This window comes from Salmo trutta, unplaced genomic scaffold, assembly GCF_901001165.1.
Source record: "Salmo trutta unplaced genomic scaffold, fSalTru1.1, whole genome shotgun sequence".
Taxonomy (NCBI): domain Eukaryota; kingdom Metazoa; phylum Chordata; class Actinopteri; order Salmoniformes; family Salmonidae; genus Salmo; species Salmo trutta.
Window position 1 is genome coordinate 2,368,236 of NW_021823154.1, and position 26,739 is coordinate 2,394,974.

Here is a 26,739-nt window from a genome sequence, read left to right on the forward strand (position 1 = left end):
TAATGCAACATTTATTATGTCAGGAAATGGGCTGATAAATGTTACCAGATTCAGCAACACTTAAAGTGTTATATGTCAAATGTTTCTACAGTTGTGGCCAAAAGTTTTGAGAATGACACAAATATTAATTTTCTCAAAGTCTGCTGCCTCAGTTTGTATGATGGCAATTTGCATATACTCCAGAATGTTATGAAGAGTGATCAGATGAATTGCAATTAATTGCAAAGTCCCTCTTTGCCATGCAAATGAACTGAAACCCAAAAAATACATTTCCACTGCATTTCAGCCCTGCCACAAAAGGACCAGCTGACATCATGCCATTGATTCTCTCGTTAACACAGGTGTGAGTGTTGACGAGGACAAGGCTGGAGATACCTCTGTCATGCTGATTGAGTTTGAATAACAGACTGGAAGCTTCAAAAGGAGGGTGGTGCTTGGAATCATTGTTCTTCCTCTGTCACCCATGGTTACCTGCAAGGAAACACGTGCCGTCATCATTGCTTTGCACAAAAAGGGATTCACAGGCAAGGATATTGCTGCCAGTAAGATTGCACCTAAATCAATCATTTATCTGATCATGAAGAACTTCAAGGAGAGCGGTTCAATTGTTGTGAAGAAGGCTTCAGGGCGCCCAAGAAAGTCCAGCAAGCGCCAGGACCATCTCCTAAAATTAATTCAGCTGCGGGATCGGGGCACCACCAGTACAGAGCTTGCTCAGGAATGGCAGCAGGCAGGTGTGAGTGCATCTGCACGCACAGTGAGGCGAAGACTTTTGGAGGATGGCCTGGTGTCAAGAAGGGCAGCAAAGAAGCCACTTCTCTCCAGGAAAAACATCAGGGACAGACTGATATTCTGCAAAAGGTACAGGGATTGGACTGCTGAGGACTGGGGTAAAATAATTTTCTCTGATGAATCCCCTTTCCGATTGTTTGGGGCATCCGTAAAAAAGCTTGTCCGGAGAAGACAAGGTGCGCGCTACCATCAGTCCTGTGTCATGCCAACAGTAAAGCTTCCTGAGACCATTCATGTGTGGGGTTGCTTCTGAGCCAAGGGAGTGGGCTCACTCACAATTTTGCCTAAGAACACAGCCATGAATAAAGAATGGTACCAACACATCCTCCGAGAGCAACTTCTCCCAACCATCCAGGAACAGTTTGGTGATGAACAATGCCTTTTCCAGCATGACGGAGCACCTTACCATAAGGCAAAAGTGATAACTAAGTGGCTCGGGGAACAAAACATCGCTATTTTAGGTCCATGGCCAGGAAACTCCCCAGACCTTAATTCCATTGACAACTTGTGGTCAATCCTCAAGAGGCAGGTGGACAAACAAAACCCCACAAATTCTGACAAACTCCAAGCATTGATTATGTGTCAGACAGTTGCTAGGAGTGGTGGTAGGAGTCAGGCGCAGAGAGCAGAGGTACGGAACTTTGTGTTTATTTGAACAAAAAAACACAACACGATCAACGCCAACACAAACGGCGTGGGAAAAATGCCACGTGCCCAAAACAGGTGCACAGCATGCATATAATATTAAGTAATTAATCGCCAGCACATCCAACTACAAAAATACAACCTGACGCTAAAATAATCCCGCACAACACTGGGCGGGCTAACCAGGCTTAAATAACCAAAATCAAAAGACCAAATGAGGAACAGGTGCAAACAATAAGACATACCAAACGAAAAGGAAAAAGGGATCAGCGGCGGCTAGTAGGTCGGTGACGACGACCGCCGAGCGCTGCCCGAGCAGGCAGGGGAGCCACCTTAGGTGGGATTCGTGACAGTACCCCCCTCCTGAAGCGCGGCTCCCGCACGCGCCGCCACCAACCTCGAGGGCGACCCGGAGGACGAGGCGCAGGGCGATCCCCATGAAGGCGGTGGAACTCCCTCAGTAGTGGGTGGTCCAAAATGTCCCTCCTGGGTACCCAGCACCTCTCCTCCGCGCCGTACCCCTCCCAGTCGACGAGGTACTGTAGGCCCCCCCCCGAAGTCTGGAGTCCAGAATGGCGCGTATCCTATACGCCGGGGACCACCCAATGTCCAGTGGGGGGGGAGGAACCTCCGGCACCTCACCTTCCTGCATGGGACCAGCCACCACCGGCCTGAGGAGAGACATGAAACGAGGGGTTAATACGGTAGTAAGATGGAAGTTGTAACCGGTAACACACCTCGTTTATCCTCCTCAGGACTTTAAACGGCCCTACACACTGCGGGCCCAGCTTCCGGCAGGGCAAGCGGAGGGGCAGGTTTCTAGCCGAGAGCCAGACTCGATCCCCTGGTGCAAACACAGGGGTCTCACTGCGGTGCTGGTCAGCGCTCTCCTTCTGCCGTCCACTCGCCTTTGTGAGTGCGTCTTGGACGGCTCTCCAGGTGTCCTTCGAGCGCTGCACCCAATCCTCCACCGCAGGAGCCTCGGTCTGGCTCTGGTGCCATGGAGCCAGGACCGGCTGGTAGCCCAACATGCACTGGAACGGTGACATGTTGGTTGATGAGTGCCGTAGAGAATTTTGGGCTATTTCTGCCCATGGCACGTATCTCGCCCATTCTCTGGGCCGGTCCTGGCAATACGTCCTTAGAAACCTACCCACCTCTTGGTTCACCCTCTCCACCTGCCCATTACTCTCGGGGTGGAAACCCGAGGTCAGGCTGACCGAGACCCCCAAACGTTCCATGAACGCCCTCCAAACTCTGGACGTGAACTGGGGACCCCGATCAGAAACGATGTCCTCGGGCACCCCGTAGTGCCGGAAGACATGGGTAAACAGTGCCTCCGCAGTCTGCAGAGCCGTAGGGAGACCGGGCAACGGGATGAGACGACAGGACTTCGAGAACCGATCCACAACGACCAGGATAGTGGTGTTCCCCTGAGATACGGGAAGGTCGGTGAGGAAGTCCACTGACAAGTGTGACCACGGCCGCTGTGGAACGGGGAGGGGGTGTAATTTCCCTCTAGGCAGGTGTCGAGGAGCCTTGCTCTGAGCGCACACCGAGCAGGAGGAAACATAGAACCGCACGTCCTTACCCAAGGTGGGCCACCAGTACTTCCCCCTCAGGTTCCGCACTGTCCTCTCGATCCCAGGGTGACCCGAAGAGGGGAGATTATGGGCCCATCGAATCAATCGATCACGGAGACCAAGCGGTACGTACTGAACACCTGCCGGACACTGCGATGCTGCAGGTTCCGACCGTAACCCCAGCTCGATCTCCGCGTCCAGCTCCCATACCACCGGAGCTACCAAACACGACGCCGGAAGAATGGGAGCCGGATCGATGGCCCTCTCCTCGGTGTCATATAGGCGGGACAGTGCGTCGGCCTTCGTGTTCTGTGAACCTGGCCGATAAGAGATCGTGAACCGGAAACGGGTAAAGAACATGGCCCACCTGGCCTGACGCGGATTCAGTCTCCTAGCTGCCCGGATGTACTCGAGATTACCGTGGTCAGTCCAGATGAGGAAAGGGTGCTTAGCCCCCTCAAGCCAATGTCTCCACACCTTCAGAGCCTTGACCACAGCTAACAACTCCCTGTCCCCCACGTCATAGTTCTGCTCCGCTGGCCCTAGCTTCCTAGAAAAGAAAGCGCACGGGCGGAGTTTGGGTGGCGTGCCCGAGCGCTGTGATAGCACGGCCCCCACCCCAGTCTCGGACGCGTCCACCTCCACTATGAATGCCAAAGAGGGATCCGGATGAGCCAGCACTGGAGCGACGGTAAACAGCTCCTTCAGGCGACTGAACGCTCTGTTCGCCTCTGCTGACCAGCGCAAGCGCGCCGGACCCCCCTTCAGCAGTGAGGTAATGGGAGCCGCAACTTGACCAAAGCCCCGGATAAACCTCCGGTAGTAATTGGCAAACCCTAAAAACCGCTGAACCTCCTTTACCGTGGTCGGAGTCGGCCAATTACGCATGGCTTCATCCTCCATCACCACCCCCGAGGTGGAAATGCGATATCCCAGGAAAGAAACGGCTCGTTTGAAAAACTCACATTTCTCAGCCTTGACGTACAGGTCATTCTCCAGCAGTCGCCCAAGCACCTTGCGCACCAGGGAGACATGCGCGGCGCGGGTGGCGGAATAAATCAGGATGTCGTCAATATACACCACCACCCCCTGCCCGTGCAGGTCCCTGAGAATCTCGTCAACAAAGGATTGAAAGACGGCTGGAGCATTCTTTAACCCGTACGGCATGACGAGGTACTCATAGTGGCCCGATGTGGTACTGAATGCGGTTTTCCACTCGTCTCCTACCCGGATACGCACCAGATTGTAAGCGCTCCTGAGGTCCAGTTTCGTGAAAAAACGCGCGCCGTGAAATGATTCCACCGCCGTAGCGATGAGAGGTAGTGGGTAACTGAACCCTACTGTGATGGAATTTAGACCTCGATAATCAATGCACGGGCGCAACCCTCCATCATTTTCTTCACGAAAAAGAAACTCGAGGAGACGGGTGACATGGAGGGCCGTATATACCCCTGTCTCAGAGATTCCGTGACATATGTCTCCATAGCCAACGTCTCCTCCTGTGACAATGGGTATACATGACTCCTGGGACGTGCAGCGTTTACCTGGAGATTTATCACGCAATCCCCTCGTCGATGAGGTGGTAATCGGGTCGCCCTCTTTTTACAGAAGGCGATAGCCAAATCGGCATATTCTGAGGGAATGCGCACCGTGGAAACCTGGTCTGGACTCTCCACCGTCGTCGCACCAATGGAAACTCCCTTACACCTGCCTGAGCACTACTCTGACCACCCTCTGAGAGCCCCCTGTCTCCACGAAATATTGGGATTGTGATTGGCCAGCCAGGGAATCCCCAGCACCACCGGAAACGCAGGAGAATCAATGAGGAAGAGACTAATCCGTTCCCCATGATCCCCCTGCGTTACCATGTCCAGTGGCACCGTGGCCTCCCTGACCAGTCCTGACCCTAATGGTCGGCTATCTAAGGAGTGCACGGGGAAAGGTTGTTCCAACGACACCAGGGGAATCCCTAGCCTTAATGCGAGCCCACGATCCATAAAGTTTCCAGCTGCGCCTGAATCGACTAGCGCCTTATGCTGGAAAGAGGGAGAAAACAAGGGGAAAGTTACTAAAACGAACATGTGACCAACAGGGGGCTCTGGGTGAGGTTGGTGCTTACTCACCTGAGATGGACGAGGAGTGCTCCGCCTGCCATCCCGATTCCCAGAGGAGCTCCCCCAGCACCGGTCGGTAGTGTGTCCTCTCCGACCACACTGGGGACAAGGGGAGCCTCCTCCTCCGGTTCCCCTGGACGCGGCCCCCCCCTAGCTCCATAGGTATGGGAGCTGGAGGACCTGGAGGTGGAACCAACGGGGCCCCGTCTGGACGCCCGCGCGCAGCCAGCAGATTGTCGAGACGAATGGACATGTCGATCAGTTCATCTAGTGACAGGGTAGTGTCCCGACAGGCTAGCTCACAGCGGACGTCCTCCCGGAGGCTACACCGATAGTGGTCCATCAGGGCCCTGTTGTTCCACCCCGCTCCAGCAGCCAAGGTCCGGAACTCCAGAGCAAAGTCCTGTGGCGCTCCTCGTCTCCTGACGCAGGTGGAACAGCCGTTCACCCGCCGCCCGGCCTTCTGCTGGGTGGTCGAACACGGCCCGGAAACGGCGGGTGAACTCGGGGGAGTGATCCCTTGCCGAGTCTGGGCCATACCATACTGCGTTGGCCCACTCCAGGGCACGTCCCGTTAAGCAGGAGACGAGGACGCTTACGCTCTCCTCTCCCGAGGGAGCTGGATGAACGGTAGCCAGGTACAAATCCAACTGTAGCAGGAACCCCTGGCACCCAGCCGCCGCTCCATCGTACTCCCTGGGGAGAGCCAGGCGTAGGGCTCCGGGTCCGGACGTCGGTGGAGGGGTAGATGGTGGAGGGGGATTTGGTGCTGGGGATGCGGTAGGGAGGCCACTCCTCTCCCATCGGTCCATCCTTTCCATCATCTGCTCCATCGCTGAGCCGATTCGGTGGAGGATGGTGGTATGGTGAAGGACCCGTTCCTCCATCGATGGGAGAGGAGGGGAGGCTGCTCCTGCTGACTCCATAGCTGGTGCGGGATTCTGTCAGACGGTTGCTAGGAGTGGTGGTAGGAGTCAGGCGAAGAGAGCAGAGGTACGGAACTTTGTGTTTATTTGAACAAAAAAACACAACACGATCAACGCCAACACAAACGGCGTGGGAAAAATGCCACGTGCCCAAAACAGGTGCACAGCATGCATATAATATTAAGTAATTAATCGCCAGCACATCCAACTACAAAAATACAACCTGACGCTAAAATAATCCCGCACAACACTGGGCGGGCTAACCAGGCCCAGAAGTTAATTGACAGCAAGCCAGGGCGGATTGCAGAGGTCTTGAAAAAGAAGGGTCAACACTGCAAATATTGACTCTTTGCATCAACTTCATGTAATTGTCAATAAAAGCCATTGACACTTATGAAATGCTTGTAATTATAATTCAGTATTCCATAGTACCATCTGACAAAAATATCTAAAGACACTGAAGCAGCAAACTTTGTGGAAACTAATATTTGTGTCATTCTCAAACATTTTGGCCACGACTGTACAAGACAACAATCAGTAGCATCACATAATCACTAACCATCACACATGTTCAGACTCACCTCAGCTGTGAGCTGTAGGACAGACACTGAAGGAAACTCCTCACTTCACTCTCTTCATCTGACCAGCCCTTCAGCTCTACTGGTTTCTTCTCTGGTTGGAGTTTCAGCACTTCTAGGAGGAGGGAGGCCTTTCTCTCTGAGAGGTCTATGGACCAGACTGCAGGACTGGCTGACTTGTAAACTGGCTGTAATGCTGGAAGGACACTCCTGCCTGTTTGAGTCTCATAGTCCTTCACATGTAAATACAGATCCAGCAGGAAATCACTTTGTTTAGAATTGTCTCCATAGTCATAAGGAAAGGTGTTGTAAGTACACACTGATGATACCAGCTTCAGTGTTTTCTCTCCTGTCTGCTCCTCCCTCTCTGCTGCTTGAGAAAGGAGATCCACCAGGAACTTGACCAGCTTTGAGGGATCAGACCTCCGTGGACAGAACCTGCAACAAGGACAGTAACAGCTGATTCAGACATGGATGAACACATGAAACCAGTCATAGTTAAAAATATATGAAGTAGTTGTACATTTACACAATGTGCTTTGGTTATATGTATAAGTATTTCATTTTAGAGACATTCACATTATTGATTTAGTAATGCAACATTTTTTATCTCAGGAAATCAGCAGATAAATACAACCAGACTTACCAACATTTGAAGTTTTATATGTCAAATGTTTCTTCAAGGTAATAATCACTAGCATCACATAATCACTAACCACCACACATGTTCAGACTCACCTCAGCTGTGAGATGTAGGACAGACACTGAAGGAAACTCCTCACTTCACTCTCTTCATCTGACCAGCCCTTCAGCTCTACTGGTTTCTTCTCTGGTTGGAGTTTCAGCACTTCTAGGAGGAGGGAGGCCTTTCTCTCTGACAGGTCAATGGACCAGACTGCAGGAGCTGGCTGGTAAAGTGGCTTCAATGATGGAAGGACCCTTCTGGCTGTTTGATTACTATTGTACTTCACATGTGAGTACAGATCCAGCAGGATGTCATATCTCTCAGTTTGATACACAGAGAACAGTGACAGCAGTGTGTTCACAGTTCTCTGGAACATTTCTCTGTGATCTAGTGCCGCTTGTAGACACAAATCTAGTAGGACTGCTTTCTCTTCTGTCTCCAGTTTTTCAGAGGATCCTCTCTGATCTTGTAGAGGGGTAAACCTGTAACCCATAAAATATAATGTCTATGTTCAGATAGAAGCAGGGAGAAAGATACTGCTGCCTCTTTTACAGACTGAATACTGTTGTCATGTCCATCTTGTTGTGTTGTTGTAATGTCTTGTCTGTCCGTCTTAGCCTTTTGATAGGTTGTCATTGGAAATAAGAACAATATGTTCTCAATTGACTTAAATAAATGAAAAGTCACAAAGACATTTAGTAAAGATATATTGGCTGTGGAAACACTCACCTGAGCTTGTTGATATTTGGTAGACACTTTAAGATGGTTTTGCTGAGAGCTTCACTGAGAACAGTTCTCTGATTCCAGTGTAGACAGAGATGAACCCTCTCTAGACTCTGTTTCATCACTTCTTCTGCTCTCTCAAACACTCGTATTTCACCCTGGACTGGAAGGTGCAGCTCATTTCCACAGAGACCAAGTAAAGTGGTGAAGTCCATCTCTGCCTCACTGCTCAGCAAAGTTGTCCAGAGTTGACACAGCATTGAGGGGTCAGATGAATCATCAGAGGATGGTCTTTAAAAGAGAATATATACTGATTATTTCAAAGTAGCATGACACAGAAGTGTTTATAACTCAGTATCTGAAGGGAAGAGAATATAAGATATATTTTTTAAAAGATGGGTTGTTTCATCCCAATTTCTCATTATTTGGCTGGTTAATGTGAAATACACTGGTGAATTAGATAACACAAATATTACCCAAGATGTCTGACATTCTTCAGAGAGCCCAGTATCAGTCTTACTCCTTGGTCTGACACAGTGCAGCCGTTCAGGTCCAAGCCAACCTTTCTCTCTGCAGACTGACTGGTCACATAAGAGACTGCACAGCACTGGTGAGGATCAAGATGTTCTCCACTCAGGTCTAGATGATAGTCCAGTTTGTCCAGGAGAAGCAGACAGGCCTCAGTAGACTGATATTCATACAAGCACTGACACAAAAACAGAAGATCTATCTCAGACTCAGGAGCACCACCTTCTGCATCATCTTGGTTTGTTTGAGATGGAAGAAATGTGTTCACCACTTCCTTGAAGAACCAATCTGACGTCTTCTTGATCTGTTGAGCTGGAACTAGACTTTTTACCAATCTAATAATCCTCTCATTCAGAAGCCCACACAGGAAAGGAATCAAGTGTTTTGTGTGTTTCCATTCTTCAGTCTGGCATTTCTCTAGAACCTCTCTGATTTTGTCTGGATTCTGTAAGAGCCAAAGGGCACCAAAGAACTCCTGCATTGTGTAGTGGAGAAATGCAGAGTAAGTGTCTGATGCTGTGGGTGCAACCTTAACCATAAATGCCCCCAAGAACGCAAAATGGACACTGCTTTCTTCACAACTCAGTGTTGTCAAGTTCATGTTTTTTTCATTTGTTGCATCAAAAGCAATTTCTGCCAAAGACAATATTTTCTCTCTGTTTTCTTTGAGACACTCGTCGGTTTCCTTACGTCGTTTGCCACTGTGTTTTTGGATGCAGTGACGGAGGATGTTGCAGTACATTCCAGTTATAGTGCATGTCTGTTTAGAAGCCTCTGAGGTAGGGAAATAAATGCAGGCAACCACCATCAGTGCATACATTGGGACATGGCACAGTGTGAACAACTCTAGGTTGTTTAACACACTGCTCAAGGAGTCAGGCTCAGCACTCAGCATCTGTGTTAAGTAAGCCCTAATGGATTCATCACTGAACCCTTTCACCTCCACTCTGAACCAGTCTACGGGCCGGTCTGTCAGGAAGTCTTCAGATTGATCTGGTCTGCATGTGGTCACAATCTTTGCATCGGGGAGGAGTTTCTCCACAAGGTTCTTTACTACCGACACAGAGGAGAGGTCTGTGACTCCATCAAATATGATGACAACGTTTTCAGAGTTCTTCTTAATATCCTGTAACACTTCTTCTTTGCTTTCTTCTGGCTCACTGTACATGTTAAAGAGAAGGTCCTCCAGGATCATGGGGTTTCTGTGTGAAATGTCTCTCACCTCAAAATAAAACATGTAATCTAGTTCCTTGTGATCTTTCTCTGCCCAAAGGTTCAACATTTGATGGGCGACTGTTGTTTTTCCAATTCCAGGTTTTCCAATCAGCAGGATTTTTTTCTCATGTGTTTTTAGCAGGTCGGCAGGGGATGTTTCCTGTTTGGCCATGGGGATGAAGCTCTTTAGCTTTTTAGGCCGAGCTTTCTTGCATCTTTTATTCTTCATTTTAGAGTTTGATGAATGCACATCTGTATCTAACACAAGAGGGGTGTAAGAGAAAGTCCCCTCATTTCTAAATCTCTCTGATAGGAGACTACAGCTTTGTTTCCATGCACCCTCTGTGATCTTCCGTGCTTCACATTTCAGCTGTGTCTGATATCTGTGACAGGGTTTTGAACCTAAAATAAGGGTATTAAGGGAAGAGAGAGTAAATGCACAGTGCCAACAAATCAAAGCCAATCTAAAGGACAAGAGAAAATCAGGATAGAAAGCTACAAGGATACACTAGTAGATCTTCATAGATTGAAGGTGATCTTTTGGGGATAAATGGTCATCAAAAACAAGAAGGACCGAGGGACACTAAAAACAAAGTTAAAATGCCTTTGTTATGATGGCATGTTCAACAGAACAATATCTATAAAAACTCTGACACGTTTCAGCATAGCCTTCGTCAAGGAGTACAATGACACAAATCTCTACTGAACATACCATCATAATAAAGGCATTTTTTACTTCACGAAGAGGGCATTGGTCGTCCTTGTTTTGGATGAACAATCTAAAAAAGGTACATTAACCCCCTTCAATGTGCGCTTCAAATAGCTTCCCCAGCACCATGGAACCAAAGGAATAGTGCCAAAAGTACAAACCCTGTTCACTGAACCGCACAGTAAGCTAAATTAACCACACCTAAAATAATATTTGAACGACACATTTCAACATGTCTGCTATTTTCAGCCCTGCCAATTGTATACTATATAGTGTATACTAATAGGATACTATACGATCACTTACCAACAAGGTAGTCTGTCATCTTTGGGTCTTCCTCCAAGGGGAAGCAGCTGATCCATTGCTGTAAGTCAGCGTCGCCTAAGGTCCTCTTCTTTGTGATGTCTAGAATCGTCAGTAACTCGTAGCATGCAGCCTCTCCTCTGGCCGAGACCCAGTCCAGTATTTTTCTGGTTTGGTCAAAACGGTCAACTTCAGCCTGAATTTGACTGACTTCCTCTTCGTGAAGAACCTTGCGCTGGAACAGGTTTTCCACAATGAGGGGCAGATTCTGGAGCCTTCCAATGAGACGTCGCCTTCCATTTGTAATGTACTCTAAAGCAGATTGTCTTGTAGAAGCCATGTCTCAGGTTATTTCTGCAGCATCACTGGTATGTTTCAACACGTAGGATCTCTGGAAGAAGACAGTACATAGTCAGTCAATAGTAGAACAGTCAAGTAATGATTAGGTTTATTTATTTCATTTAAAACTTTTTATCCCATGTAAACAAAACATACACTCAATCAAATGTATTTATAAAGCCCTTATTACATCAGCCGATGTCACAAAGTGCTGTACAAAAACCCCAAACAGCAAACAATGCGCTAGTAGGTAACTGCGCTAGTCGTTCCTGCGTTAGTAGGTAACTGCGCTAGTCGTTACTGCGCTAAGATCAGCGGATGACAATACAACCTGATATTATATTATTTAGGATATAAAGAAACAAATCAAACTAGTTTGTATACGTCCTATAGACAACTAAATATACTAGTCAGATTTATGGACTGCAGATCCTTTGACAATTCGTCAGACTCTGAATTTTCCGACCTTTTTATGAAGTCTAGTCTGGACCAGCTAAAATGTAGCAAGTAGGGCCTAGCCGTCATTTAACACGTTATTATGATAGATTGTTTTGAAAACCCTTACCTCGTGTCCCTGAAATCTGTCTCTGCTGCAGTGGCCTCGTGTGTAGCTATACCTATTTTACTTTCACTTATACTTCCGTGTATAAAAACATTATAGGGGCGGTTCAGCAAGACGCAACGTTTTGGAACGTTCAGATAGAAATACACGTTTAGAACAAACATCTGACATTTAGAATAAGGAATCACGTCCGCTCTATTCATGGCATTTCCATTGGCAACATTCGACAGCGTTTGGCTCCTGAACGTGGTTTTGTTGTTGTAATCACCAGCAGGAACGCTGTCTCATACTTTCCATGGGTGTATTCAATAGTGCAAATCGTAGCAAAACAGTTTGCAACAGAAAATAGCCATTCTCACTGGACAAGTTAAGATTCGTCCCTCCCTGTTTCGGCCGGTTTGTTTCCGTTTGGTTCCTGATGAATACACCCCAGGGCAACATTCAGTCAACAAACGTTGTTGAACGTTACAGATATAATTACCAGATATAGAGCCGACCTGATTTACTATTCTAAATGTCAGAGAGGCATGTTTGTTCATAACATCTGAACGCTCCAAAACGTTGGGTCCTGTTCAGTGAACATTCCCCAGTTAGTTTAGTCCCGGGCAATGACTATCATTTCATTCATGCATTATGAATGAAGCCGGTCGGTCGGTCTATTAAAAGCTACAGGAGTTATACAATTAATGACGTGTTAACTATGATGTGGAACTTGTCTCTGGAGTTTCCAGGCTGCTTGCTGAATGAATGAACTACAGCAGTGAGCAGTCAGTTATTACATTGGAGACTAAGAAAGTATTTTGCGTGAGATATAAGAGGTCTGCCAGAATTAGAGGGTCAAATGCGTAATCTCTGTTATGACAGGTGAGAGTTGGCATCTCTGTTATGACAGGTGAGAGTTGGCATCTCTGTTATGACAGGTGAGAGTTATCATCTCTGTTATGACAGGTGTAGGGCGTGTCTCACCACCAATGGGTGATAGTTATCATCTCTATTATGACAGGGGATAGCTATCATCTCTGTTATGACAGGTGTCGGTAACTGCGCTCATGAGGGTTTTCTATTGTAAAAATCAGTTGCCATTCAACAGTTGTAAATACTGCAGATTGTAGGTCTACCGTTCGTAGTTGTTCGTCCTCTCTCCCGCCTGAGCGGACAGCGGAGACTCGCAGGTATCATTCTGATGTGGACCAGTGTGGCGTGAGCAGCAATAGTGGAATCGGCAGTTCGCCTTCAAAATAAAAGTCCCCCATTGTAACTGATGCAAACCGATAAATATAGTGAAAAAATGCCACAACTGGACAATATAATGCTAAACAATGTTGGAATGTTGCTGTATAAATTCTAAGACAGTAATATTTGTGTAATTTCAAAATAATTGGTTCTGTTGGTGTGATTAGGCTGATACCCCATTTCCGTTTCCAAGCCATAGGTTAGGCTGGACACATAAGAATGCCCCCAATGCAATTCTGGGGCAGCGACGAGTTGGGTAAACCCTGGTGTGGGCTGTATAAAGGCTATATTCTCTAGGGAAACCCTGGTGTGGGCTGTATAAAGGCTATATTCTCTAGAGAAACCCTGGTGTGGGCTGTATAAAGGCTATATTCTCTAGGGAAACCCTGGTGTGGGCTGTATAAAGGCTATATTCTCTAGAGAAACCCTGGTGTGGGCTGTATAAAGGCTATATTCTCTAGAGAAACCCAGAGAAACCCTGGTGTGGGTTGTATAAAGGCTATATTCTCTAGAGAAACCCTGGTGTGGGCTGTATAAAGGCTACATTCTCTATTGAAACCCTGGTGTGGGCTGTATAAAGGCTATATTCTCTAGAGAAACCCAGAGAAACCCTGGTGTGGGCTGTATAAAGGCTATATTCTCTAGAGAAACCCTGGTGTGGGCTGTATAAAGGCTACATTCTCTATTGAAACCCTGGTGTGGGCTGTATAAAGGCTATATTCTCTAGAGAAACCCTGGTGTGGGCTGTATAAAGGCTACATTCTCTAGATAAACCCTGGTGTGGGCTGTATAAAGGCTACATTCTCTAGAGAAACCCTGGTGTGGGCTGCATAAAGGCTACATTCTCTAGGGAAACCCTGGTGTGGGCTGTATAAAGGCTATATTCTCTAGAGAAACCCTGGTGTGGGCTGTATAAAGGCTATATTCTCTAGAGAAACCCTGGTGTGGGCTGCATAAAGGCTACATTCTCTAGGGAAACCCTGGTGTGGGCTGTATAAAGGCTACATTCTCTAGGGAAACCCTGGTGTGGGCTGTATAAAGGCTACATTCTATAGGGAAACCCTGGTGTGGGCTGTATAAAGGCTATATTCTCTAGATAAACGCTGGTGTGGGCTGTATAAAGGCTATATTCTCTAGAGAAACCCAGAGAAACCCTGGTGTGGGCTGTATAAAGGCTATATTCTCTAGAGAAACCCAGAGAAACCCTGGTGTGGGCTGTATAAAGGCTATATTCTCTAGAGAAACCCTGGTGTGGGCTGTATAAAGGCTACATTCTCTATTGAAACCCTGGTGTGGGCTGTATAAAGGCTACATTCTCTAGGGAAACCCTGGTGTGGGCTGTATAAAGGCTATATTCTCTAGATAAACCCTGGTGTGGGCTGTATAAAGGCTATATTCTCTAGAGAAACCCAGAGAAACCCTGGTGTGGGCTGTATAAAGGCTATATTCTCTAGAGAAACCCAGAGAAACCCTGGTGTGGGCTGTATAAAGGCTATATTCTCTAGAGAAACCCTGGTGTGGGCTGTATAAAGGCTACATTCTCTATTGAAACCCTGGTGTGGGCTGTATAAAGGCTATATTCTCTAGAGAAACCCTGGTGTGGGCTGTATAAAGGCTACATTCTCTAGAGAAACCCTGGTGTGGGCTGTATAAAGGCTACATTCTCTAGGGAAACCCTGGTGTGGGCTGTATAAAGGCTACATTCTCTATTGAAACCCTGGTGTGGGCTGTATAAAGGCTACATTCTCTATTGAAACCCTGGTGTGGGCTGTATAAAGGCTACATTCTCTATTGAAACCCTGGTGTGGGCTGTATAAAGGCTACATTCTCTAGAGAAACCCTGGTGTGGGCTGTATAAAGGCTACATTCTCTAGAGAAACCCTGGTGTGGGCTGTATAAAGGCTACATTCTCTAGAGAAACCCTGGTGTGGGCTGTATAAAGGCTACATTCTCTATTGAAACCCTGGTGTGGGCTGTATAAAGGCTACATTCTCTATTGAAACCCTGGTGTGGGCTGTATAAAGGCTACATTCTCTATTGAAACCCTGGTGTGGGCTGTATAAAGGCTACATTCTCTATTGAAACCCTGGTGTGGGCTGTATAAAGGCTACATTCTCTAGAGAAACCCTGGTGTGGGCTGTATAAAGGCTATATTCTCTATTGAAACCCTGGTGTGGGCTGTATAAAGGCTACATTCTCTATTGAAACCCTGGTGTGGGCTGTATAAAGGGTATATTCTCTATTGAAACCCTGGTGTGGGCTGTATAAAGGCTATATTCTCTATTGAAACCCTGGTGTGGGCTGTATAAAGGCTACATTCTCTATTGAAACCCTGGTGTGGGCTGTATAAAGGCTATATTCTCTATTGAAACCCTGGTGTCGTCTGTATAAAGGCTACATTCTCTATTGAAACCCTGGTGTGGGCTGTATAAAGGCTATATTCTCTATTGAAACCCTGGTGTGGGCTGTATAAAGGCTATATTCTCTATTGAAACCCTGGTGTGGGCTGTATAAAGGCTACATTCTCTATTGAAACCCTGGTGTGGGCTGTATAAAGGGTACATTCTCTATTGAAACCCTGGTGTGGGCTGTATAAAGGCTACATTCTCTATTGAAACCCTGGTGTGGGCTGTATAAAGGCTATATTCTCTATTGAAACCCTGGTGTGGGCTGTATAAAGGCTACATTCTCTATTGAAACCCTGGTGTGGGCTGTATAAAGGCTATATTCTCTATTGAAACCCTGGTGTGGGCTGTATAAAGGCTATATTCTCTATTGAAACCCTGGTGTGGGCTGTATAAAGGGTACATTCTCTATTGAAACCCTGGTGTGGGCTGTATAAAGGCTATATTCTCTATTGAAACCCTGGTGTGGGCTGTATAAAGGCTATATTCTCTATTGAAACCCTGGTGTGGGCTGTATAAAGGCTACATTCTCTATTGAAACCCTGGTGTGGGCTGTATAAAGGCTACATTCTCTATTGAAACCCTGGTGTGGGCTGTATAAAGGCTACATTCTCTATTGAAACCCTGGTGTGGGCTGTATAAAGGCTATATTCTCTATTGAAACCCTGGTGTGGGCTGTATAAAGGCTATATTCTCTATTGAAACCCTGGTGTGGGCTGTATAAAGGCTACATTCTCTATTGAAACCCTGGTGTGGGCTGTATAAAGGCTATATTCTCTATTGAAACCCTGGTGTGGGCTGTATAAAGGCTATATTCTCTATTGAAACCCTGGTGTGGGCTGTATAAAGGCTATATTCTCTATTGAAACCCTGGTGTGGGCTGTATAAAGGCTACATTCTCTATTGAAACCCTGGTGTGGGCTGTATAAAGGCTACATTCTCTATTGAAACCCTGGTGTGGGCTGTATAAAGGCTATATTCTCTATTGAAACCCTGGTGTGGGCTGTATAAAGGCTATATTCTCTATTGAAACCCTGGTGTGGGCTGTATAAAGGCTATATTCTCTATTGAAACCCTGGTGTGGGCTGTATAAAGGCTACATTCTCTATTGAAACCCTGGTGTGGGCTGTATAAAGGCTACATTCTCTATTGAAACCCTGGTGTGGGCTGTATAAAGGCTATATTCTCTATTGAAACCCTGGTGTGGGCTGTATAAAGGCTACATTCTCTATTGAAACCCTGGTGTGGGCTGTATAAAGGCTACATTCTCTAGAGAAAAGACAAACTAAAGTGAATATGAAACTACTAAAGTAACATTATATGGACCAGCCAACCAAATACACTAGACCCCATTATACACTACTATATGGACCAGCCAACCAAATACACTAGACCACATTATACACTACTATATGGACCAGCCAACCAAATACACTAGACCCCATTATACACTACTATATGGACCAGCCAACCAAATACACTAGACCACATTATACACTACTATATGGACCATTATACACTACTATATGGACCAGCCAACCAAATACACTAGACCCCATTATACACTACTATATGGACCAGCCAACCAAATACACTAGACCCCATTATACACTACTATATTGACCATTATACACTACTATATGGGCCATTATACACTACTATATGGACCATTATACACTACTATATGGACCAGCCAACCAAATACACTAGACCCCATTATACACTACTATATGGACCAGCCAACCAAATACACTAGACCACATTATACACTACTATATGGACCAGCCAACCAAATACACTAGACCCCATTATACACTACTATATGGACCAGCCAACCAAATACACTAGACCCCATTATACACTACTATATGGACCATTATACACTACTATATGGACCAGCCAACCAACTACACTAGACCACATTATACACTACTATATGGACCAGCCAACCAAATACACTAGACCACATTATACACTACTATATGGACCAGCCAACCAAATACACTAGACCACATTATACACTACTATATGGACCATTATACACTACTATATGGACCAGCCAACCAAATACACTAGACCCCATTATACACTACTATATGGACCAGCCAACCAAATACACTAGACCACATTATACACTACTATATGGACCATTATACACTACTATATGGACCAGCCAACCAAATACACTAGACCCCATTATACACTACTATATGGACCAGCCAACCAAATACACTAGACCACATTATACACTACTATATGGACCATTATACACTACTATATGGACCAGTCAACCAAATACACTAGACCCCATTATACACTACTATATGGACCATTATACACTACTATATGGACCAGTCAACCAAATACACTAGACCCCATTATACACTACTATATGGACCAGCCAACCAAATACACTAGACCACATTATACACTACTATATGGACCATTATACACTACTATATGGACCAGCCAACCAAATACACTAGACCACATTATACACTACTATATGGACCAGCCAACCAAATACACTAGACCACATTATACACTACTATATGGACCAGCCAACCAAATACACTAGACCACATTATACACTACTATATGGACCATTATACACTACTATATGGACCAGCCAACCAAATACACTAGACCACATTATACACTACTATATGGACCATTATACACTACTATATGGACCAGCCAACCAAATACACTAGACCACATTATACACTACTATATGGACCATTATACACTACTATATGGACCAGCCAACCAAATACACTAGACCACATTATACACTACTATATGGGCCATTATACACTACTATATGGACCAGCCAACCAAATACACTAGACCACATTATACACTACTATATGGACCATTATACACTACTATATGGACCAGCCAACCAAATACACTAGACCACATTATACACTACTATATGGACCATTATACACTAATTTATGGACCAGCCAACCAAATACACTAGACCACATTATACACTACTATATGGGCCATTATACACTACTATATGGACCAGCCAACCAAATACACTAGACCACATTATACACTACTATATGGGCCATTATACACTACTATATGGACCAGCCAACCAAATACACTAGACCACATTATACACTACTATATGGGCCATTATACAGTACTATATGGACCAGCCAACCAAATACACTAGACCACATTATACAGTACTATATGGGCTATTATACACTACTATATGGACCAGCCAACCAAATACACTAGACCGCATTATACACTACTATATGGACCATTATACACTACTATATGGACCAGCCAACCAAATACACTAGACCACATTATACACTACTATATGGACCATTATACACTACTATATGGACCAGCCAACCAAATACACTAGACCACATTATACACTACTATATGGGCCATTATACACTACTATATGGACCAGCCAACCAAATACACTAGACAACATTATACACTACTATATGGACCATTATACACTACTATATGGACCAGCCAACCAAATACACTAGACCACATTATACACTACTATATGGACCATTATACACTACTATATGGACCAGCCAACCAAATACACTAGACCACATTATACACTACTATATGGGCCATTATACACTACTATATGGACCAGCCAACCAAATACACTAGACCACATTATACACTACTATATGGGCCATTATACACTACTATATGGACCAGCCAACCAAATACACTAGACCACATTATACACTACTATATGGGCCATTATACAGTACTATATGGACCAGCCAACCAAATACACTAGACCGCATTATAAACTTCTGATCAAAATGTTGACAAGTTGGAGGGCTCTCAATTCTCGGACCATGTGTAGTCTAGCCCACCCAAAATGTATTAGGAAATCTTAAATTGCAATGTTCTTATTATGATCGATTGTTAGAAAAGTCTTACCTTGCATCTCTGAAATCTCTAATGTCGTGTGTACATTGTGCTTTCACCTTTAGGCTACTTCCGCCTATAAAAACTTTGTGGTGCGTTCAGCAAGACGCAACGTTTTGGAACGTTCAGATAGAGACGCTATGTAGAACAGACAAGCCTCTCTCTGACGTGAATAAATAATAAGGAATCACGTCGGGTCTATTCATGGCATTTCTATCGGGAACGTTCAACAACATTTGGATACTGAACGTGGCATTGTTGTAGTAATCGTTGTAGTAATCAATAATTGGTTTATTAATCATTGTTGTAGTAACTTATCAGGTGTGCTAAAACGGTACATGCAGGGTGTATTCATTAGAGAACGCCGTAGCAAAACGTTGGACATGTTTAGCCGGACAAGTTTAGCTTAGTGCCTCCCTGTTTCGGCCAGTGTGTTTCTGTTTGGTTCCTGATGAATACACCCCAGGGCAGCGTTCAGAGAGGTTCTATCAACATAGCGTAGGTCTATATCTATCTGGACGTTCCCAAAAGTTGGGTCCTGCTCAGTGAACGTGCCCCATTTATATAGAATATGTAATGCATGTCAGACATGGTTTATAGTCCTATATAGACTACACTATCAAGAGACATGGTTTATAGTTCTATATAGACTACACTATCAAGAGACATGGTTTATAGTCCTATATAGACTACACTATCAAGATACATGGTTTATAGTCCTATATAGACTACACTATCAAGAGACATGGTTTATAGTCCTATATAGACTACACTATCAAGAGACATGGTTTATAGTCCTATATAGACTACACTATCAAGAGACATGGTTTATAGTCCTATATAGACTACACTATCAAGAGACATGGTTTATAGTCCTATATAGACTACACTATCAAGAGACATGGTTTATAGTCCTATATAGACTACACTATCAAGAGACATGGTTTATAGTCCTATATAGACTACACTATCAAGAGACATGGTTTATAGTCCTATATAGACTACACTATCAAGAGACATGGTTTATAGTCCTATATAGACTACACTATCAAGAGACATGGTTTATAGTCCTATATAGACTACACTATCAAGATACATGGTTTATAGTCCTATATAGACTACACTATCAAGAGACATGGTTTATAGTCCTATATAGACTACACTATCAAGAGACATGGTTTATAGTCCTATATAGACTACACTATCAAGAGACATGGTTTATAGTCCTATATAGACTACACTATCAAGAGACATGGTTTATAGTCCTATATAGACTACACTATCAAGAGACATGGTTTATAGTTCTATATAGACTTCACTATCAAGAGACATGGTTTATAGTCCTATATAGACTACACTATCAAGAGACATGGTTTATAGTCCTATATAGACTACACTATCAAGAGACATGGTTTATAGTCCTATATAGACTACACTATCAAGAGACATGGTTTATAGTCCTATATAGACTACACTATCAAGAGACATGGTTTATAGTCCTATATAGACTACACTATCAAGAGACATGGTTTATAGTCCTATATAGACTACACTATCAAGAGACATGGTTTATAGTCCTATATAGACTACACTATCAAGAGACATGGTTTATAGTCCTATATAGACTACACTATCAAGAGACATGGTTTATAGTCCTATATAGACTACACTATCAAGAGACATGGTTTATAGTCCTATATAGACTACACTATCAAGAGACATGGTTTATAGTCCTATATAGACTACACTATCAAGATACATGGTTATTACTACACTATTAGTACAGTTAATAAATGACACTAAGTAAAGCAATATAATATTTCATATCGATTCATCAACATACCTGAGATTGGGGAGAGACGAGAACCCATGCTGGACTAAGATCCCACAGGAGAGTTGTAGTAAACTAAACCAGGTTGTCACCGGGACAGGAGAGTTGTAGTAAACTAAACCAGGTTGTCATGGGGACAGGAGAGTTGTAGTAAACTAGGTTGTCATGGGGACAGGAGAGTGTAGTAAACTAAACCAGGTTGTCACCGGGACAGGAGAGTTGTAGTAAACTAGGTTGTCATGGGGACAGGAGAGTGTAGTAAACTAAACCAGGTTGTCACCAGGACAGGAGAGTTGTAGTAAACTAAACCAGGTTGTCATGGGGACAGGAGAGTTGTAGTAAACTAAACCAGGTTGTCACCAGGACAGGAGAGTTGTATTAAACTAAACCAGGTTGTCACCAGGACAGGAGAGTTATAAACTAAACCAGGTTGTCACCGGGACAGGACAGTTATAGTAAACTAAACCAGGATCTCACCAGGACAGGAGAGTTATAGTAAACTAAACCAGGTTGTCACCAGGACAGGAGAGTTGTATTAAACTAAACCAGGTTGTCACCGGGACAGGAGAGTTGTAGTAAACTAAACCAGGTTGTCACCGGGACAGGAGAGTTGTATTAAACTAAACCAGGTTGTCACCGGGACAGGAGAGTTGTAGTAAACTAAACCAGGTTGTCACCGGGACAGGAGAGTTGTATTAAACTAAACCAGGTTGTCACCGGGACAGGAGAGTTGTAATAAACTAAACCAGGTTGTCACCGGGACAGGAGAGTTGTATTAAACTAAACCAGGTTGTCATGGGGACAGGAGAGTTGTATTAAACTAAACCAGGTTGTCACCGGGACAGGAGAGTTGTATTAAACTAAACCAGGTTGTCATGGGGACAGGAGAGTTGTAGTAAACTAAACCAGGTTGTCACCAGGACAGGAGAGTTGTATTAAACTAAACCAGGTTGTCATGGGGACAGGAGAGTTGTATTAAACTAAACCAGGTTGTCACCGGGACAGGAGAGTTGTATTAAACTAAACCAGGTTGTCACCAGGACAGGAGAGTTGTAGTAAACTAAACCGGGTTGTCACCAGGACAGGAGAGTTGTATTAAACTAAACCAGGTTGTCACCAGGACAGGAGAGTTGTATTAAACTAAACCAGGTTGTCACCAGGACAGGAGAATTGTAGTAAACTAAACCAGGTTGTCACCAGGACAGGAGAGTTGTATTAAACTAAACCAGGTTGTCACCAGGACAGGAGAGTTATAGTAAACTAAACCAGGTTGTCACCAGGACAGGAGAGTTATAAACTAAACCAGGTTGTCATGGGGACAGGAGAGTTGTAGTGAACTAAACCAGGTTGTCACCAGGACAGGAGAGTTATAGTAAACTAAACCAGGTTGTCACCAGGACAGGAGAGTTGTAGTGAACTAAACCAGGTTGTCACCAGGACAGGAGAGTTATAAACTAAACCAGGTTGTCATGGGGACAGGAGAGTTGTAGTGAACTAAACCAGGTTGTCACCAGGACAGGAGAGTTATAGTAAACTAAACCAGGTTGTCACCAGGACAGGAGAGTTGTATTAAACTAAACCAGGTTGTCATGGGGACAGGAGAGTTGTAGTGAACTAAACCAGGTTGTCACCAGGACAGGAGAGTTGTAGTAAACTAAACCAGGTTGTCACCAGGACAGGAGAGTTGTAGTGAACTAAACCAGGTTGTCATGGGGACAGGAGAGTTGTAGTAAACTAAACCAGGTTGTCAGCAGGACAGGAGAGTTGTAGTAAACTAAACCAGGTTGTCATGGGGATAGAAGAGTTATAGTAAACTAAACCAGGTTGTCACCAGGACAGGAGAGTTGTAGTAAACTAAACCAGGTTGTTATGGGGACAGGAGAGTTGTAGTAAACTAAACCAGGTTGTCACCGGGACAGGAGAGTTGTATTAAACTAAACCAGGTTGTCACCGGGACAGGAGAGTTGTAGTAAACTAAACCAGGTTGTTATGGGGACAGGAGAGTTGTAGTAAACTAAACCAGGTTGTCACCGGGACAGGAGAGTTGTAGTAAACTAAACCAGGTTGTCACCAGGACAGGAGAGTTGTATTAAACTAAACCAGGTTGTCACCAGGACAGGAGAGTTATAAACTAAACCAGGTTGTTATGGGGACAGGAGAGTTATAGTAAACTAAACCAGGTTGTCACCAGGACAGGAGAGTTGTAGTAAACTAAACCAGGTTGTCACCAGGACAGGAGAGTTGTAGTAAACTAAACCAGGTTGTCACCAGGACAGGAGAGTTATAGTAAACTAAACCAGGTTGTCACCAGGACAGGAGAGTTGTAGTAAACTAAACCAGGTTGTCACCGGGACAGGAGAGTTGTAGTAAACTAAACCAGGTTGTCACCAGGACAGGAGAGTTGTAGTAAACTAAACCAGGTTGTCACCAGGACAGGAGAGTTGTAGTAAACTAAACCAGGTTGTCACCAGGACAGGAGAGTTATAAACTAAACCAGGTTGTCACCAGGACAGTAGAGTTGTAGTAAACTAAACCAGGTTGTCACCGGGACAGGATAGTTGTATTAAACTAAACCAGGTTGTCAGTGGTACTAAAGTGAGGAGTCACAATCCATGAAACCTGAATGGCTACAACATCGTTTCTTTCAACTCGGTAAAAAAAAATACATGGGAGTCGTTTAAATTGTTAAACTCTTGTGCTTATTTTAGCAGGTTCGCTCGTTGATAGTAGTCCTGTATTGTAGGATAGTGTCTGTCCAGTTCCTGTTTTCTAGGGTTGATCACCGTCTGATGAGGAAAGGGTCAGGATCGTAACATAAAATCAATTTATTTGTAAACATACTGAACAAGCGTTATGAGACTTGAAACACAATTTCAAGTATCGAATAGGTTGAATATGTCATAAAACTGCCATTTATCGGTTAACAAGATAGAACTTCTAAGTTCCAAGAAATGGAACGTTCCAAAAGGAGATTCCGTCGACGTCATTGACCTAAGATGGTGCATCCTGGTAAATGGGCGGGTCCAGCTATCCCGAGATCGGCCTGCCAGAGGGAGATGTCTTCAACAAACAACTTTTACATCGGCATGAAAAGATACACACTTGGGGTGGGATGGCTTTCATACCAGCAATAACTTGAAACAGATGATTTAGGATTTACTAGTAATGATTTCAACCTTTAGAGAAAACACAGTTGTCACGACTCCCGCCGAAGTCGGCTCCTCTCCTTGTTCGGGTCGACGTCACCGGTCTTCTAGCCATCGCCGCTCCACCTTTCATTTTCCATTTGTTTTGTCTTGTTTTTACGCACACCTGTTTTACATCCCCTCATCAGTCTACGTGTATATTATCCTCTGTTCCCCCCCATGTCTGTGTGTGTAATTGTTCGTCACGTGTCATGTGTGACGCTTCATACTGGTTTTTCACCGGGTCTTGTTTGGAACCCGTGGTATTGTATGCTGTACATTATTTGTGTGACGAGTGCGCTGTTCGCTTTTGCCTTTGGCGGGAGTGTCGTTACGCAGTTGCATCCCGACTGTTTTCCTTCTGCCAAATAAAGTGTGCCTGTTCACTCACCTCTGCTCTCCTGCACCTGACTTCAGTTAACCAGTTGCGCACACTGTTGACAACATTGACAAACACCAATCATGTGCCTCATGGTACATTAAAAACACAAAAACGAAATATTCATAAATGATTTACACGGTCAAAAAATGTAAACATTAGGGAGGTTTTTCTGTTGATATCAGAAAAGAAAGCCTTAAAACTTTTTTGTTTTAGTTTTATTTGGATAGAGACAAGTACCAACACATTAAACAATCTTCAGATGCTCTATAGTGTTTCCAGCCTAAACTCATTTCCAACACCTGTCCCTAGATGGTTGTTATGGAAACAAAAGGAAAGAAATACATCATCAACTGATAATCACATCAAACTTTATTAGTCACATGAATACAACAGGTGTAGAACCTTACAGTGAAATGCTGAATACAACAGGTGTAGAACCTTACAGTGAAATGCTGAGTACAACAGGTGTAGAACCTTACAGTGAAATGCTGAGTACAACAGGTGTAGAACCTTACAGTGAAATGCTGAGTACAACAGGTGTAGAACCTTACAGTGAAATGCTGAGTACAACAGGTGTAGAACCTTACAGTGAAATGCTGAGTACAACAGGTGTAGAACCTTACAGTGAAATTCTTACTTACAAGCACTTAACCAACAAGGCAGTTTTAAGAAAATACCCCAATAAAAGTAAGAGATAAGAATAACAAATGATTAAAGAACAGCAGTAAATAACAACAGCGAGGCTAAATACAGGGGTTACTGGTTCAGAGTCAATGTGCGGGGGAACCGGTTAGTTGAGGTAATTGAGGTAATATGAACATGTAGCTAGAGTTAGTTATTAAAGTGACATTATCATTACATTATAGTTACATTATCACTTCGATATCATTACCACTGCATTATCATTAAAGTATCATTACATTATCACAATGATATGCACAAAACAAATGTCATAGGCTACAGTTAGATCAAATGGAATACATTTTTACCTCCAATATTTACAACAAATGGAGGTACAAGGATCTTAAAGAGATGCTCCGGTACTTTAGCCACTAAGAACATATTTTACATTTTTTATCTCACACTTTGGGCTGGATGTATTTATACATGATTGGACTGTTCCAGCTGTAACAACCAGTTCGGTTGATAACACAGTAGTTTATACATGATTGGACTGTTCCAGCTGTAACAAACAGTTTTTTGTTTGTGTTTTGTATTAAAATGTTCCATCAGTTTATGTTCCACATTATACTGTCATTATACAACATTATCTTCACCAGATGTCAAACCTCTTGTCTGTCAGAAGGGTCTTCTGTCCTGGATTCAGCCTTCTCTTCCTGGACAAAGACCTGATGTTGTTTCACCAGATCTCAAACCTCTTGTCTGTCATGAAGGGTCTTCTGTCCTGGATTCAGCCTTCTCTTCCTGGACTAAGACCTGATGTTGTTTCACCAGATGTCAAACCTCTTGTCTGTCAGGAAGGGTCTTCTGTCCTGGATTCAGCCTTCTCTTCCTGGACTAAGACCTGATGTTGTTTCACCAGATCTCAAACCTCTTGTCTGTCAGGAAGGGTCTTCTGTCCTGGATTCAGCCTTCTCTTCCTGGACAAAGACCTGATGTTGTTTCACCAGATGTCAAACCTCTTGTCTGTCAGGAAGGGTCTTCTGTCCTGGATTCAGCCTTCTCTTCCTGGACTAAAACCTGATGTTGTTTCACCAGATCTCAAACCTCTTGTCTGTCAGGAAGGGTCTTCTGTCCTGGATTCAGCCTTCTCTTCCTGGACTAAGACCTGATGTTGTTTCACCAGATCTCAAACCTCTTGTCTGTCAGGAAGGGTCTTCTGTCCTGGATTCTGTTGTTGAAGAGTCTATAGAACATGATAATTATTAATCATTATTACATCATTAGACAACACATCTCTATCCGCCAACTGTTGCCTCCAGCAACAGACACACCCATATGATCTCACACACACACACACATGCTCTGCTCACTGTCAAACACACCCTTACCGTACGGTGTGTAATGAAGTGTTGGTAGAGACCAGTTGGAGTATTCTGTCAGT

At 44.4% G+C, this 26,739-nt stretch overlaps 2 protein-coding genes across 2 annotated transcripts in view; both read right to left on the reverse strand.

The window, feature by feature from the left end:
- LOC115189397 (uncharacterized) overlaps positions 1-26,739 on the reverse strand; it is a 337,609-nt gene that overhangs the window by 268,236 nt on the left and 42,634 nt on the right. The gene's annotated exons all lie outside the window — the stretch shown is intronic.
- LOC115189409 (protein NLRC5-like) lies at positions 434-11,960 on the reverse strand. Its single transcript, XM_029748018.1, has 7 exons — positions 11,706-11,960; positions 10,805-11,192; positions 8,523-10,191; positions 8,053-8,337; positions 7,377-7,805; positions 6,642-7,076; positions 434-471 (listed from the first exon to the last, which is right to left on the reverse strand). Exons 2-7 carry the CDS (start codon positions 11,139-11,141, stop codon positions 468-470), a joined length of 3,159 nt encoding a protein of 1,052 aa, XP_029603878.1. The 5' UTR covers positions 11,142-11,192; positions 11,706-11,960; the 3' UTR covers positions 434-467.

Excerpts from the sequence above, each read along its gene's own strand:
- LOC115189409 (XM_029748018.1), bottom strand. The coding sequence starts at position 11,141 with ATGGCTTCTACAAGACAATCTGCTTTAGAGTACATTACAAATGGAAGG. Across the intron at positions 10,192-10,804 it reads GATGACAGACTACCTTGTTG|GTTCAAAACCCTGTCACAGA; the intron begins GTAAGTGATCGT and ends CCCTTATTTTAG. Across the intron at positions 7,077-7,376 it reads TCCTACATCTCACAGCTGAG|GTTCTGTCCACGGAGGTCTG; the intron begins GTGAGTCTGAAC and ends TCCTTGTTGCAG.